At 45.0% G+C, this 16,933-nt stretch overlaps 1 protein-coding gene across 2 annotated transcripts; it reads right to left on the bottom strand.

Moving 5' to 3' along the window:
• Positions 1-1,394: 1,394 nt before the first annotated feature.
• On the bottom strand, positions 1,395-16,435 carry TP53 (tumor protein p53). Of its 2 annotated transcripts, none has more exons than XM_019745191.3 (11): positions 16,298-16,435; positions 6,827-6,924; positions 6,668-6,689; positions 6,340-6,579; positions 5,709-5,895; positions 5,515-5,627; positions 5,190-5,299; positions 4,705-4,841; positions 4,540-4,610; positions 4,082-4,188; positions 1,395-3,554 (listed from the first exon to the last, which is right to left on the bottom strand). In XM_019745191.3, the coding sequence occupies exons 2-11, from the start codon at positions 6,898-6,900 to the stop codon at positions 3,473-3,475; spliced, it is 1,143 nt and encodes a 380-aa protein (XP_019600750.1). In that variant the 5' UTR covers positions 6,901-6,924; positions 16,298-16,435; the 3' UTR covers positions 1,395-3,472. The 2 variants fall into 2 exon arrangements, with proteins under 2 accessions (XP_019600750.1, XP_074176979.1); XM_074320878.2 differs by having other exon boundaries at positions 6,827-6,921; positions 16,298-16,433.
• Positions 16,436-16,933: the final 498 nt, after the last annotated feature.

Raw genomic sequence — 16,933 nt, 5'->3', positions numbered from 1 at the left:
CACACCAGAGGGAAGTGAGCAGGTGGGACCAGAGAGGTTAGGGACTCATTAAAAGTCACACAGCTCATAGAAGAGCTGGCCTGAAAACCCAGGTCTCATAGTTCTCAGGCCAGTAACCTAAATTATGGAATAATTTAGAAAACTTATCAGTTCACAAAGGGGTCAGCAGAGCCAGAATGGATCTGCTTCCTGGAGTACAGTGGAAATGAAACAAAGTAGGGACACAATCTAGGGAAATGCGAGAGTTAAGTGGTGCTGGATGCTGGTCAGAAAAGGAGCTTCAAGGTGACTGTATACAGGAGAGGGAATACGTTACAAGAGCTCTGGTTTGCCAAGGGCCTGGTGGGGAAAGATGGTGAAGTTAAAGGTCTCTGAAAGAGGTGGTTCTGGGTTTCCTAGGAGTGATGGCATTCTTCAGAAAGAAAAAAGGTGGTTTTGAGGCCCCAGAGGCTGGTGGTTTCATAGTCAGTTGGGATCCTCAGGGCAAGCCAAGGGACTCCCACTGGCATTTTAAGCCTGGTTGGTAGGCTGAGAGGACAATGGCCCCAAAACCCCTCTGAACCTTAGCACTTCTCCCTCCGTCCCCAGGGAGGTGGCAGGACAAGCCCTGTCCCCACTGTCTGGACACCTCCCTAAACATTGGCTTAGGCAGCAGTGGGTGATGGGGAGAGCTTGCTCCCAGCCCCTCTCCCTGGGAGCCAACAGCTCTGAGGAACAGGATGGGGGGTGGGCAGTGCTGAGCGCCCCAACCTCTCTTCCCTACCCCCAGAAGCCCTTTGAAAGGTTTTCCTGGCAGACTTTAAAGCTTCGATTCATTCAACTGCCTGGCATGAAGCCCAGGATGAAGGGATGCTGGGAAGGCCCCAGCCCCACATCCTAGCCCTCACCTTAGCCGCCCCCACTTCCCAGGGACCTCTGCTGGCAGGCCTCCCCTTGTTCTCGCTCCTCATCCAGTAATACCCACCCTCTTTTCCCTGGGGAACCCAGGTATCTTGTCCCTTTCCTGTGGAGCAGATGGCTACCCCAGAGGCTCAAGCCTGCTAAATCAGACATTTAAATCCCATAATCCTTGGTGAGAAGCTGACAAAGGCGCAGTAACCCAATCCTAGAAGCAGGGGCAGGAGAGAACCTTGTGCCAGCCCTGGCAGGAGGGGAGGAGGGACAGTTGGTTCCAGAGTTATGAATGGAATCACCCCCTCCCTTGTTGTCATGCAGCCTGCAGACTGACCCAGTCTCCAGCTTTTGTTCTGCTCCCGGAACCCGGGTATTGGGCACCCTCAGCCCACATTCCCTGGAGATTCAGGTGGCTGCCTCCCAATGTCAGCTTCTTAATACTCCCCTGCATTGCAGGTCCTAGGCAGCCTGCACTGGCACACACCCCTAAGATACACAGGTAGTAGTAAAATTTTATTGTAAAGTAAGAAAACAGTACAAAAATGCAATATAAAAAGGGAAGAAAAGGGGTGCGGGTAGGGAATACAGATGTGCCTTTCAGAGTGCAAAGGAAATTGACCCTGAGCATCCGGGGGAAGTTGAACAGATTATGGTAGATACAGTTCCTATATCAGGGATGGAATCATCCAGGGTGTGGGATGGGGTGAGATCGCTTAGGTGCTGAGGTTCACCAAGAGGTTAGACAGGATCTGGTCAAGCTAACAGAGAAGGGACTTGGAAATCCCTCCTCTTAACCAGCTTCTCAGTCACAGAAACCACCAACAGGGACAGGGAACCAGCATTCCCAAGGGTGTCAAGTCCCAGATATGAGGTCTGACAATTAAGTTCGCGAACTCATCCTAGAAAAAGTGCTACATACCTCATTACTGAATATCACTATGATCACCTTTGAAGTATTCCCCTTGGGAAGCTATGCAACGATGCCAGCGCCTAGTCCACCCTTCAAAGCAATTTTGGAACTCTTTCTGGATTGGCCATCAGAGCTGTCGTCGTATTACCCTTGATATCCTGAATGTCATCAAAATGTCTTCAATATTTCCTTTATCTTCAGGTGAAAAAAGTCATTGGGGGCCAGATTAGGTGATTAGGGAGGGTGTTCCAAAGCAGTTATTTGTTTACTGGCTAAAAATTCCCTCACAGACAGTGCCGTATAAGCTGGTGCATTGTCGTGGGGCAAGAGCCATGAATTGTTGGAGAAAAGTTCAGGTCTAACTTGTTAAAAATTTTATTGGGTAACAGAGTATTTTTTTCCAGGACCCATCAGCTCCAAGTCAAGTCATTGTCCTTCAATCTAGTTGTGGAGGGCGCAGCTCAGCTCCCAGTCCAGTCACCATTTTCAATCTAGTTGCAGGGGGTACAGCCCATCCTCCCACGTGGTAATCCAACTGGCAACCTTGCTGTTAAGAGCTTGTGCTCTAACCAACTGAGCTAACCAGCCACCCCAGGTCTAACTTTTTCACACAGCCTTTTTACAAATTCATAATGGTACAAATTCATAATGAATAATCCCTCTGATAATGGTACAAATTCATAATGAATAATCCCTCTGATAATGGTACAAATTCATAATGAATAATCCCTCTGATAATGGTACAAATTCATAATGAATAATTCCTCTGATAATGGTACAAATTCATAATGAATAATCCCTCTGATATCAATCAAAAAAGGCTTTTCACGCAGTCTTTTTAGCACTTCCAAATAGTAAACTTGGTTAACTATTTGTCCAGTTGGTACAAATTCATAATGAATAATCCCTCTGATAATGGTACAAATTCATAATGAATAATCCCTCTGATATCAATCAAAAAAGGCTTTTCACACAGTCTTTTTAGCACTTCCAAATAGTAAACTTGGTTAACTATTTGTCCAGTTGGTACAAATTCATAATGAATAATTCCTCTGATATCAATCAAAAAAGGCTTTTCACACAGTCTTTTTAGCACTTTCAAATAGTAAACTTGGTTAACTATTTGTCCAGTTGGTACAAATTCATAATGAATAATCCCTCTGATAATGGTACAAATTCATAATGAATAATCCCTCTGATATCAATCAAAAAAGGCTAGCAACATTGTTTCAACGAGTTTGTGAACTTAATTGTCAGGCCTTGTATACATTATTTCATTAACTCTCACAAAAAAACCTTGTGAGGTAGGTATGACTGTTGGCATTTTATCAATGTGGACTATGTAGTTAGAAGAAATTTAACAACTTGAGATAGCTTCCAACCCAGGGTATGGCTGATTTAAAACCTAATCCTTACATGCAGGAATATTTTCCTACCTTTCCCAAATGGTCTTCAAAGTAAAAACCTTAAAAGCTAAGCTGAAACATTCCAACTCCTCTCACCTGCCCAAAAAACCACCAGTGCAGGCCAACTTCTTTAGCAGAGCCCCAGGCCAAGGCAAACGGAATTCTGAGGCACACCTGTACCAAGCGGAAATTTAAGTTCCCGAGCCCCCCCAAAATGTAGATGAAGGTGGGGGTGTCAGTGGGGGACAGGAAGCAGGGGATGTCAGTCTGAGTCAGGTCCCTCTCTCTTGAACATGAGTTTTTTATGACGGGAGGTAGATTGCCCCTTCTTAGACTTCAGGTGGCTGTGGGGGAGATAGAAGGGGAAGGGGAAGAGATGATGTTATCTGAGCCTGATGATGTTATCTAGGGCTGCTCCTCCTAGATCTAAGCTTTGAGAGGCCTAAGTTAAAATGGTCACCACCAATTGCAGACATGTTTACTGAGCACCTGGGGTACTTATGTACATTAATCTTTTAATCTTCATTTACTCCATTTGACAAATGAATAAACTAAGATTGAGAGGGGGAGTAACAAGGTCACATAGGACTTGGCAGGGCTGAAGATCTAACCCCAGCTCTGAACTAGAGGTTACTGGAGATGGCCAAGAATTATCCATGCTCATATCGGGGGTTTGTGGCTAACCCCAAAGCTGGAAAATGCTTGTATGATACAACTGGAGGAAGACTAAAGAATGTCCGGGCAGGGCCAGGATCCAATGGAAGGGGAATCAGTTACCTTTTACCTTGAAGGTAGGATCAGAACGGAATCCCAGGTTTTCCAACATAGGAAGGCAGGGAAGTGGGGCTGGGAGGGGACTTAGGTCACTCACCTGGAGTGAGCCCTGCTTCCCCCTGACTCCTTTCCAGCCTGGGCATCCTTTAGCTCCAAGGCCTCATTCAGTTCTTGAAACATCTCAAAGCGTTTACGCCCACGGATCTGAGGTGGTGAGAAGGGGGATAAAGAAGTATTAGGCAAAATCACAGACCATTTTCATGCTCTTTAACAATTTTCTTTTGAAAGATGACCCTTTAGAATATAGGTTATGGTACAAACTGGCATCCTGAAATTAGGCACAACCAGGAACCATTGTCTCTAGGCACTACTGCGCCCCGGTGGCAAATGCCCTCATTGTAGGGAGAGCAGCCCGGAAGAAAATAGCATTTTGAAAGTGAATCATAAGAGTCTGGGCCTAACTTCATATTTGTTACAGTTACATCTTTTCTTCCCTATCCAATCCCACTGAGTGGGGGCAAGAGACCGCATATCTGTCTCTCCCAGACTTGGTACCTGAAGGGTGAAATATTCTCCATCCAGTGGTCTCTTTGGCGGGGGAGAGGAGCTGGTGTTGGTGGGCAGTGCTGGGAGAGAGGTAAGGAAAGGTGAGAAGAGTGAATGTGGGGCAGAACTGCATCCTTTTCACCTCCTCCACTTCTGCTTGTCCTGCCTGCTTACCTCGTTTAGTGCTCCCAGGGGGCTGCTTGGGACAAGGCTCCCCCTTCTTGTGGAAATTTTCTTCCTCTGTACGCCGGTCTCTCCCCGGACAGGCGCAAACACGCACCTCGAAGCTGTTTCGTCCCAGCAGATTACCACTACCCAGGTAAGAAGAGGGAAGCAGGAGGCAGTAAGAAAGGTGGGTACCACCTCTGGTCTCCTGTAAACCAGGCCCTACCTGCTCCTAACCACCTTCATCTTATGTGAAGCCTAAGCTCCAGCTCAAGGCATATGGAAGAGAAGGTCAAAAGGGAAGCGAGGTCAAAAGGCCAGAGAAAAGAAAACTGGGAGGGAGCAGCAGAGGAAGTTCTACATATGGGGATAGGAGTGAGAGGGAAGGGTGGCTGGTAGTATGGGAGGAAATGGTCAAGGGCCAGAGCCCAGGGTACAGAGACAGGCAGAGGCTAGGGAGCAGCGTGCCAGTGTGAAGGGTTGTGTGTGGGTACCTGGAGTCTTCTAGTGTGATGATGGTGAGGATAGGCCGCCGGTTCATACCCCCCATACAGGAGCTGTTACACATGAAGTTGTAGTGGATGGTGGTACAGTCGGAGCCCACCTGGGAGAGAAGAGCATCCTAAGGTGAGGCCACCCAGCCCTGGGGAGGCCTGTAGCCCCTGGACGCGGCAGTTTCCTCAACTGTGGAATGGAGATAAGTTGCTCTGCACACTTTACAGTGTTGTGGAAAGGTTAAATATGAAGGAGAAAGCTCCCCTATCTCCCACCTGGATGGCCACTGAAAAACCCCTCCAGCCCCCAGTTGCCAAACCAGACCTCGGGTGGCTCGTAGGGCACCACCACACTATGTCGGAAAGTGTGTTTGTCGTCCAAATACTCCGCATGCAAATTTCCTTCCACCCGGATAAGATGCTGAGGAGGGGCCAGACCTAAGAGCAATCAGGGAGGTATTAGAGGCTTGGGGACACTGGGCACCAGCCCTGTCCCACCTATAGTCCCTTAGTGCTTACCATCGCTATAGTCAGAGCAGCGCTCATGGTGGGGGCAGCGCCTCACAACCTCCGTCATGTATTCAGACTTCTTGTAGATGGCCATGGCTCGGACGCGGGTGCCAACCGGGGGTGGGGAGCTGACCCACAGCTGCACGGGGCAGGTCTTTGCCAGCTGGCAAAACAGCTTATTGAGGGTAGGGGAGTACTGCAAGAAAAGAAGAAAGAATAAATGGAAGGTCAGGGGACAACAAGTACCCCGGGGATCAAATGAACAAATATTGCTTAAGTATGAACTGGAAGCCATGTACGGTGTGGGGAGCGTAGCCAGAGATAGCAGAGTTGTGTGTCTACATCCCAGAAGCTTAGTTGTAAAAGCTAAGGAATGAATGAAGAGTGAAGAAAAAAGAAAAAAAGTTGTACGACCCCATGAGAGATGCTGAGAGTATGATGAAAGTCCAAAGTCAAGGGGGAAAACTCAATTTTGGGACAGGTCAAAGGTCACAGGCCAAACAGGTAAAATGTAGAAAGACAAGAAGCAAAAATTCCAGTGTCCTGAACAGAAATTCCAGTGTCCTGAACAGAAAAATCCAGCGGGATATGATCAGTCATCGAACTATCACACAGAAGCCAGCCCCTCAGGGCCACTCACCGTGCAGGTGACAGATTTGGCTGTCCCAGAATTCAGGAACCCTAACTGGAAACCATAGTTGCCAGGGTAGGTCTTCTGGGAAGGGACAAAGGATGACAAAGGCCAGGAGCTCGCTGGTGCCGGGGAGGTGGATGGTGCAGGGGTGGCAGCTGCTGGTCCAGGAGTTGCTGGCACATTGGGGGCTTCATTTGGACCTACATCCAGCCAATTCACGAAGTCTTCCAGGGATACGTCAGGGGTCTGTGAATGGGAAAAATAAGAGTCAGAGGGCCAGGTTCCCCGCCCCCGGCTCTATAATCCCTGGTCCCTTCCTACCCCCAGTCCTTACCAGAACATTGTTTTCAGGAAGTCTGAAAGACAAGAGCAAAAAGTCAGTACTGGTTTTTGCTTCCCATAGGCCTCTACTAGGGGGTTGGGGAATGGGGTGGGGCAACGATTATTAGAAGCTGAGCAGTGAACCTGCCCCTTCAAAGAGAACTCCACTCACAGTTTCCACAAGTCTGAAAATGTCTCCTGACTCAGAGGGGGCTCCACGCTGAGTTCTGACTGTGGTACCTCCATTGCAGCTCCCTGGAAGTGTGGCTGCTGTGGGGGGCGGGGGGAAGTGAAGATCCAGCATAAGACACAATCAACCCCAGGTCACCCAGCACATAGGCAGGAGGGCTCCCTCTGAAACCATACCAGGATCTGGTAACCATACACAAGGGGTCCCTTGACTTCCTGAGGAGTAGGGTTGCTCCTGTCCCACCCTTCAACACACACACTTCATCGAGAAAAAAAGATAATCAGGGATGGACTTCCAACCTTTCCACACTGAATCCACAAGCCTTCCTGAAGTGTACCTTACTTCTCCTTGTCTTCCTGGTAATAAGGATGGATTAAGTTTTAGTCCACTCTCTCCTTCTGGGAGAAGATACCTACCTTGACCCCCACATTACCCACCTGATCCCCTTTATCACAAAGCTTCCTGAAGAACCACTGCATCCTCTCTCACACGGGCTTACAAATCCCTCATGACCAATCCCTTGCCTGCCTCTTTGATCTGGTCTCCTTGCAGTCTCTTCCTTCCCTGATGCTCAAGCTATACTGGCTACCTTTCACGCACTCACCAGTTCACTCAACTGGTGGTTCCCTCTACTGGGAACGCTGGTCCTGCCTCACTGCAGGGTAGGCTTTCTCAGAGACCTCATCTTGAATGCCATACTTCCTCAGGGATGTTTCCCCAGATCACTCAAAGATTGCCAGCCAAACCCTGTCACCCTAATTCTCATGGTACTTACACTGTCTGATACCTTTTCTTGTTCAGTTCATGTTTCCTCTAGTTGAATATAAACTTCATCTGGACAGTGAAGTTATGTCTGGTTCATCATGGTATTAGCATAATGCCTTGCATGTGGGTGGGCTCCCTGACTGGTAAATAAGTCAATTGTTGTGCTCAGACTGTGAGCAGGTTGTGAGTAGTCAAAGGAGCAAGGAGGGCCTCTAGAAGGGTGGGGTGGCGCCAGTCCAGGCCAGGGCCCTGGCACTAGGCTTTGCTGCTGTCATCTCACCTTCTAGACCAGCTTTCAAATGGCTTCATCATCTTTCTTGATGCCAAGTTTGTCATCAGCTTTGCTTAAGAAACACACATGCTGCAAATTACACTTTTCTGTCTTGCCCAGCACTGACAAACATCCTCCCAGCAAGCAGCTGTTACTGGCCAGTTCTGGGCTCTTTTCTTTTTTTTTCTTCCAAATATTTTTAAAATTAGTTTCAGGTGTACAAAACAATGTAATAGTTAAACATTTATCATTTATATCCCTCACAGTGATATCCCCCCTCCCCCATCTACTACCCCTCTGACATCGCATACAGCCATTACATTTCCACTGCCTCTATTCCTAATGCTGTACTTCACATCTTGTAACTATATGTATATATATAAAATTGTAGTTGACATTCATTATTGTTCAGCTTCAGGTGTACAGTGCAGTGATCAGGCATCTACATCATCCCTGAGGTGAGAACATTATGTTAAATAAGTCAGACAGAGAAAGACAAATACCATATGATTTCACTTATATGTGGAATCTAAAGAAAAGAATAAATGAATGAACCAATCAGAAAGTCTCAGAGACAGAGGAAAAACTGAGGGTTGGTAGATGGGACGGGGGTGGTGTTGATAACAGGGAAGGTGAGGAGATTAGAAAGCACAATCGGTAACCACAAGATTGCCACGGGGATACAAGCCAATTTGGGGAATGTAATCAATAATGTAAAGATTTTGTAGGGTATCTTTTCTAATCCCCCCTAACTTTACCTCTACCTTTAGGTTGCTATAGGGCTCTTTCTTATGTTAGTTTGCAAAATCCTTTCAAGCATTATCTTGTTTGTCCTAATAACCACACCTGACACTTGACAGGAGAGAATGCCGAGTTTCAGAGAGGTTAAGTGACCTAGCACACAATACACTTAGGGGAGTGAATGAGGTTTTACTAAAAACGACCATTCAAATATCTAGGAGTATGATGTTCACATCAGACAATTCTGCAGAGCTCTCTTTCGTAATCAGTTAAAGCTGGAGGTGCAGATTTTAGCTGATAAGTCATCTAACTGAGAGGTTGGCAAAGGGCCGTTTATCAGAATTCCCAATGCTAACAGGGGGAAGCAGAGGAATGATCCCAAACATTTGCCTTGGTGTGGGGAGGGGCTGAGAAGTACCAGAGTTCCCCTACATCGATGATCAAAAGAACTTGACTTTTACGGAAGGGAGCTCAAGTGAATGGGGAGGGGGTTCAGAAGTCAAAAGCCCTAGGGGTTTGACATACTATTTATTGTAACCGGACCTATCTCAACAGCCTAACTTTTTGGCTTCCTTCCTTACAGTAACTGAGTTTCACTCATCTTTGTGTTTTTAGTGCAAATGCAAAGCACTCGGGCTGGGAAACATGGGCAGCTGTAGCAGTGCATGGGCTTTGGAGGCAGACAGGCTTAGCGTCCTAGGCTTACCACCCAATAGCTGGGTAACTCTGGGAGGTTACTTAACATTTATGTGCCTTAGTGTCCTTTGCTCTTAAACAGTCCTCTTACTTATGGGAAATGTAAACAGCTGAGAAAAGTGCCTGGCATATAATAAGAGGTTAACTTTTGTTTGTTTATGTAATCATTCTATTTTATTTGTTCTATATTATCCTAGAGTGAGAACTTTGTGATTGTGAATGGGGCTTTTGTGGTACTGCCCCATTAATGCTGGTTCACCTCCTTCAGGGAACTCTGTTCAGTAAACAGACCAGAAGGGTCTGTCCTGGGATGGTTGGCCCACGGTGTCAAGACAGCCCCATAGACATAGGTGGCCTCCCTTCTGTCCTTGGTAGCTACTAAACTTGCAATACTGCTTTCTCAAAAATGCAGGCAGTCACCACTAGGAAACCTTTTCAGAGCAGGTACTTTCCATGGGTATGAGCATCATGGGGCCAGGATACTATAAATCTCCGTAAGAAGCTGAACCAGACCTTCCAAAAGGTTGGGGCGGCAGGGTGTTTACACAGGCAGTCCCAGTGGGAAGGCAATTAACTCAGTTGGGACTCTGAGGAAGAGCTGGCCAGACAACTATTATAACAATGGCTGCTGCTTAAAGGCCCTATGGGGCCCACTGCTTTCAGTGGCTTATCTCATTAATCCTCTCAAAAAGCCAGGAAGGTAGGTATTATCACCATTATAGGAATTAAGTCACTTACCAGGCTCAAAAAGCTCCCAAGGAGTAGGGCCAGGGATTGGAACCGGTGCAGTCTGAGGCCACACCCAAGTTCTAAATTATGCTCCTATGGCTTCACCAGGCATCTGGTGTAAAAAATTTTGTTTGGCTCAATGGTATTTGAGGAAAACAAAACAAAAAAAGATTCTGGAAAATCCTATACCTCATGATACTAAGGCAGTGTCTGGTAAAAATGAACACACACACACACCTTACTACTCGGCAAAACCACTTCTAGGTAAAGTCCCAAGAAAAATGGTTGCATGGGGGCAGCAGGAGTCTTGCACTAAAACGTTAGTGTGGGGGCCAGCCCGGTGGATCAGGTGGTTGGAGCGCTGTGCTCCCAACACAGAGGTCGAGGGTTTGATTCCCACATGGGCCAGTGAGCTGCGCCCTCTACAGCTAAAATTGTGAACAACAGCTCTCCCTGGAGCTGGGCTGTGGTGACAGCTGGAGGTAGGCGTGGGCTGCTGTGTGCTGCCATGAGCGGCCACAGCCCTCGAGAGCTGCCGTGAGCCACTGTGAGCGGCCCACCGATGACTGTCACCTCAGCCCGGGGAAGCACAAAGCTTATAATACCAGCATGGGCCAGGGAGCTGTGTCCTACACAACTAGACTGAGAAACACCTTGAACCGGAAGTGGGGGAAGGAGGCGGAAGGGGAAAAAAAAAGTTCATGTTAGTGTTGTTCCTAATGGCAGACAGTAGGAAACGATTATTACTATCTGTAAGTAGGGAATGGTGAAATTAAATGTTGTATTAGGTCTGACAGTTAAGCTTGCGAACTTATTGCAACAATGTTGCTAATCTTTTTTGATATCAGAGGGCTTATTCATTATGAATTTGTACCAACTGGACAGTTAAGCAAGTTTACCATTTGGAGGTGCTGAAAAGGCTGAATGAAATAATTAGACGACCTGAACTTTTCGCCAACAAATTCATGGCTCTCATATCACGACAATGCGCCAGTTCACATGGCACTGTCTGTGAGGGAGTTTTTAGCCACTAAACAAATAACTGTATTTGAACACCCTTCCTACTCACCTGATCTGGCCCCCAATGACCTCTTGCTTTACCCAAAAATAACAGAAATATTGAAGACATTTTGATGACATTCAGGACATCAAGGGTAATACGATGAGAGCTCTGATGGTCATTCCAGAAAAAGTACCAAAATTGCTTTGAAGGGTGGACTAGGCGCTGGTGTCGGTGTACATCTTCTCAAGGGGAGTATTTTGAAGGTGACCATAGTGATATTCAGCAATGAGGTATGTAGCACTTTTTCTAGGATGAGTTCGCGAACTTAACTGTCTGACCTCGTATACTTTACTCACAAAAGAAATTTATTACAACAGTTTAAGGAAATGAATTTATCTGTGTATGTGTAACCTGATATAGGTCAGAAACATGTTGAGTGAAATATACAATTTGCAGGAAAATGACAAAGCACTGTAATTTAAATAGTTTATGTAAATTGAAAATACAAAATAAGTTATTGGGGATGACTGGTTAGCTCAGTTGGCTAGACTGTGGTGCTACCGTGTTTCCCCGAAAATAAGTCCCAGTTAAGATCGTCAGCCATTTAGTATATTATGACGATGTTCCAGAAGATGACATGACTGTATTTGAATCAACGTATAGATTGTTGTACGTGAAAAAAATAAGACATCCCTTGAAAATATGCCCTAATGCGTCTTTTAGAGCAAAAATTAATATAAGACCCGGTCTTATTTTCGGGGAAACATGGTAATAACACCAAGGTTGCTGGTTCGATACCCGCATGGGCCACTGTGAACTGCTCCTTCCTAAAAAACAAACAAAGCACAAAATAACCAGTTGTTTGTAAACATGTATGTAAAATATGAAAAACAGGCAAGAAGAATAACAATTTACAAAACTATGCTAATGACGGTCTCAGAGTGGGGATACACATGCTTATGGGGCTGGGGGTGTATAGTTAAAGGGGGCTTTAGCTTTACTAATATAGAAAAATGATGGTAGCCATACATTAGTTGTGTAATTAAAATATGGAGACAAATAAGACAAAATGTTGTATTTGGTGGGGATGCGAGTGTTGTGTGATTCTTGTACTTGTATTTTTCAAAAAAAAAAAAAAAAAAAAAATCTGTAAAAGAAAACAACCTCTTTCCCCACAGATTCACTTTGGGGCCTGCCCTGTGGCTCAGGTGGTTGGAGCACCGAGCTCCTAACACCAAGGTCGCAGGTTCGATTCCCCCATGGGCCAGTGAGCTGCACCCTCTACAGCTAAGACTGTGAACAACAGTTCTCCCTAAAGCTGGGCTGCCGTGAGCAGCCAAGCAAGCTTGGCTTAAGCTGCCACCAGCTGCTGAGTGCTATCGTGGGTGCTATGAGTGGCTGGCACCCATTGTGGGGAGTGCAAGGCTCATAATACCAGGAGCTGTGTCCTACACAACTAGACTGAGAAACAAAAAAGAAACTACAGTAATACTTTAAGACCTCCAACTTTGTACTATTTTATTTTAGAATCAGCTTGTGAATTTCTACAAAAAACCTGCTAGGATTTTGACTGGGATTGAATAAAATAATTTTGGAGAGTACTGACATCTTAACACCATTGAGTGATCCAACCCATGAACACGGTACTTCTCTTTATTATTTAAATCTTCCTTAAGTTCTCAGCAGTATTTTGTAGTTTTCAATATAGAGCTCTTGTCCATCTTTTGTTAAATTACCCGAGTAGGCCATGTTTTTGGGAGCTATTATAAAAGGCATTGTTTTTAAAATTCTCTTTCTGAGCTCAGATTCAATTGTTGCTATTATATAAAAATATAATTTATGTACGCTGCCCCTGAAACCTGACCTCGCTATAATCACATATTAGTTCTGATAGTTTTAAAATGGATTTTCTATTAGCTTTTTGTGTGTGCACACAATCACACCATCTGTGAATAAAAGTTATTTCTTCCTTTCCAATCATTATGCTTATTTCTTTTTCTTGCCTGGTTAATACTGTCAGTATAATCCTGAAGTGGTGAGAGTTGACTCCTTTTCTAATTCCTGATCTTAGGGAAAAAGCACTCAGTCTGTCACTATTACATATATAGCTAATGGTAACTTGATTAGAGGCGTGCCCTTTATCAGACTGGGGAAGTTTCCTTTTCCTAGTTAGCTAGGTTGGGTTTTCTTTTTCAACAAAATCATGAAGAGCTGTTGTTTATTGTCAATTGCTTTTTCTGCATCTGTTGAAATCATAGGATTTTTATACCTTAATCTGTTAATGTGGCAAATTACACTGATTTTTTAATGTTAAATCAACATTAAAGTCAGGGATAAACTCTACTTGGTCAGATGTATTTATCATTTTTACATATTACCAGGTCTGATTTGCTAAAATTAGTCAGATTTTTGCACATATATGCTAATAGTGGTCTAGATTTTCTTTTCTTGTAAATGTTTTTGTCTGGTTTTGTTATCAGGATTGTGCTGGTCTCACAAAATGAGTTGGACAATGTTACCTCCTCTATATTTTGAATTTGTGTACAATTGTTATTGTTTTTCCCCTCAAGTGTTTGAAGAGAAGAAAAAAGGAGATAGAAAATAACACTAAGATATAGCAGACTTAAACCCAAACCTCACAATTGCATTAAATGTAAATGGACCAAGCACTCCAATTAAAAACAATTCAGTGGGAAAGGAAGGCTATTTCAACAAGTGGAGCTAAAACTGTATATCCATATGGGAAAAAACAAAAATAACCCTCCACAACTAAGATTGAAAGGACAACAACTTGACTTGGAAAAAAGTCCTGGAAGTACACACTGTTCCCCAATAAAGTCCTGTCCCCCTTCCCCAATTAAAAAAAAAAAAAAAAATCCCATTAAAATAAATAAAAATAAAACAGAATCGTGACCCCCTACCTTACATCATGAAAAATATATTTTTAATTAATTATGACTCACTGACCTGAGTGTAAAACCAAAAACAATAAAGGTTTTAGAAGAAAATATGAGAAAATGTACAAAAGTATCTTCATGACCTTAGGGTAAGATTTCCCAAACAGGTCATAGTAAACCATTACAGGAAAAAAGATGAATCTTCTGCTCCTCTAGGGAATTCACAGGTAAAGAGGAAACACATGTATCAGACAAAAGATATCCCTATCCAGAATATACAAAGAACTCCTACAACTCAACAAATTAAGGAAAAAAATAATAAAGCAAATAAACCAGTTTTAAAAATGGGGAAAAATCTTGAAGAGCCAGTTCACATAACATAGGAATGCCCAATAAGCACACAGAAACTGTTGAACAGTTAATGGTACAACCACTTTGAAAATCAGAATTTTTGTAAATCGAGTCAAAATATAGAGATCTATTCTCTACTTTCTTGACCTAGCAATTCCAAGTATTTGACCAAGAAACACAAAAACCTATGACCACAAAAGAATGTTAATAGTAGCTTTATTCTAAATACCAACCAAGAAACTCAAATGGCCACCAAAAGGACAATGAATAAACAATCAATGGTTAATTAATCTACTGTAATACACAAAATAAAAAGAAGCAAAATACACATACACCAATACATGCAAGAAATAACATGGTTGAATTTCACAAACATCATGCTGAAGAGGCAGCCTAATACAAAGGAGCATATGCTGTATGATTCCATTTGTATTAAGTTCTCCAACAGGGAAAACTAACCCATGATGACAAATAAAAATAAAGGTGGGGGTCAGAGATAGACTGGGAAAAAGCATGAGAAACTTTCCTGGGATGATGAAACTGTTTTGTATCTTGAAAGGTGTTACAGAGTGGTTAGTGCCCAAAATCCCTCCAATTGCAGTGGGTATAATTGCGACCTCAACTTAGAAAAGAAGCACGTAGGTCTGGTTCTCAGCAGGTGCGTGTAAGTAAGAGACTGCAGAATAAAATGACCGCGCCCTAAGGGATGAAAATACGGAAGAAACTGCTAAGCAGTCATTCGACTTCGGGCGAGTTCCGCCACCTCCCACAGGCAACAACCAGTCAGCACCGGGGACCGAACGTAGGCTCTCGGGGCTGTCACTCCCTAAGGCCCGCCCTTTCCGCTTTCACGACGTTCAGTCTGCGTCCGAAATTGGAATGGCTTAACCCAAAGCCGGATACAAGAAAAATTGTTAGTCTGCCAGAAACAGACGACCCGTCGTCACACTCTTTCATCGTTTAATTCTTAAATGTACCCATTTGCGAAAATACCGAGGGTTTGTCCTCTGCACTTTTTTTTAAACCCGTCCCACGCAATGGTAGCTTCCCCCTAAATTGCAGTCGCCCTGGGTGGAGCACACCATTCGAAGAGGGGGAGGTTTTGAGGTTTGCATCAAAACAAAGATCCCCTTCCTTTCCAAAAGCCGTAACTAAGCAGTACAGGAAGGAAAAAAAAAAAAAAAAAGTAGAGGAGGGGGTTATCAGCCTCCCCTCCGCAAGTAACAGGAACCGGTCTGAAAGACAAGTTCTCTTTCTACTTCCCTCTCATCGGGTGAATATGAGCTGCTCCGAAGAAACCGGAAATGGTACTGCAAGTGGCAGAAATGTAAATGTAGAGCCAAACAATAACAGGGCTCTGGCCTCCCAGACTAGGATAACCCTCCACGGTTTCACGGGCAAACCTCGCGTTTAGCACTTCCCACTTCCACGACTGACAGTATTTAATTGGATTCTCTCCATCCAGCGGAGCCGGTGGCCGGTTGGAAAGATTACTCCAGGAAGGACAAAGGTCCGAAAGTATGTGACCTTAGGAGCGTGGGCTTCCCAGATCACCCCGAATAATCATTTCGGAATGGAGGCCGAGATTCCACCAGGATACGACATGGGCTCTAAAATTTCAAGCCTTGAGTTTCCAAAATTCCGAGATCCGAAAGTCTCAGACCCAGATGCTTTGTGCATCTTATTTCAGGATTCCTCACCCTCAGCACTGGGATGGGTGGGGAAGAACCCCTGAGGCCAGCTGAAAGTTCCCCAAAGTCCCACTCCTCTGGCCCAGGCGTTCAGTTCGGCTGGTCCTAACATCCCCATTATCTACACCCAGGCTTCCTAACACAGCATTCCTATGTTGGTGCCACCAGCCAAGCTTTTCCATCCCGCCCCCCTAAATCGCCAAGTCCCCAGTGCCCAACTCCCCAGTCCCCATTATTCTCTGTAGCTGAAAAACGGAGCCGTGAGCTCACGTCTCAGAAAAGACTCATCAGGCTCGGTCAAGAGCTTACCCGAACCTCAGGGGAGCGTATCACCGTTCTGGGAAGCACGCTCAGAGGCCGGAATCCAGGTGAACCCCCGGGGTCCACTGGCTACCTGCATCCAGGATGGTGGCTCTGGGCTTTTGAGCTGAAAACTTTTAGCGCCAGTCGGAGCACATGGGAAGGGGAAATCCCAATCCCAGCAACCCCCGCGAGACTTCTGGCACAAATTGCAGACTGGCCATGACAAGTAAGGGCAAGCAATTCGCCGGCGGGCGGAAGCAATAGGAATGGGGAGTGTGAGATGAGAACGCGGAGAGTCCAGGATTCTCGCCGTATTGGTCTGTAGCTACCGACATTTTCGAGTAGGGAAGTTCGACAAGCCAGAGCCGCGAGGACAGATTTGTGGAAACAATTTTGGAAGACTCCTGCCACTGTGTCAAATACGAAAGTGGAAGAAAGCCTTTGCACTTGCCGTTGCCTCCACCAGGAACACTCCTTTCCCAGATAGCTGGATAGTTTCTTCTCATCAGCAAAAATGTCACCTTTTAGGAAGGCCTTCGTTAATTTCCCAATCTATCGTATTTCCCCAAATACTCTACATCACACCATCCTGTTTTATTTTCTTTACAACCCTTATTACTATTCCTTGCCTTCAAAACACTG

The sequence above is a fragment of the Rhinolophus sinicus genome, chromosome 12 (genome assembly GCF_057876585.1).
Source record: "Rhinolophus sinicus isolate RSI-liver-muscle chromosome 12, RSI-T2T, whole genome shotgun sequence".
NCBI classification, from domain to species: Eukaryota; Metazoa; Chordata; class Mammalia; order Chiroptera; family Rhinolophidae; genus Rhinolophus; species Rhinolophus sinicus.
Note: the sequence above shows the minus strand (reverse complement) of the source record. Positions and strands in the feature narration are given on the sequence as shown.

Coding starts and splice junctions, on each gene's coding strand:
- TP53 (XM_019745191.3), bottom strand. CDS start 6,900: ATGGAGGTACCACAGTCAGAACTCAGCGTGGAGCCCCCTCTGAGTCAG. Junction 5,628..5,708: donor CTGCTCTGACTATAGCGATG/GTAAGCACTAAG, acceptor GATTGCTCTTAG/GTCTGGCCCCTCCTCAGCAT. Junction 4,189..4,539: donor GAGAATATTTCACCCTTCAG/GTACCAAGTCTG, acceptor TCACCACCTCAG/ATCCGTGGGCGTAAACGCTT.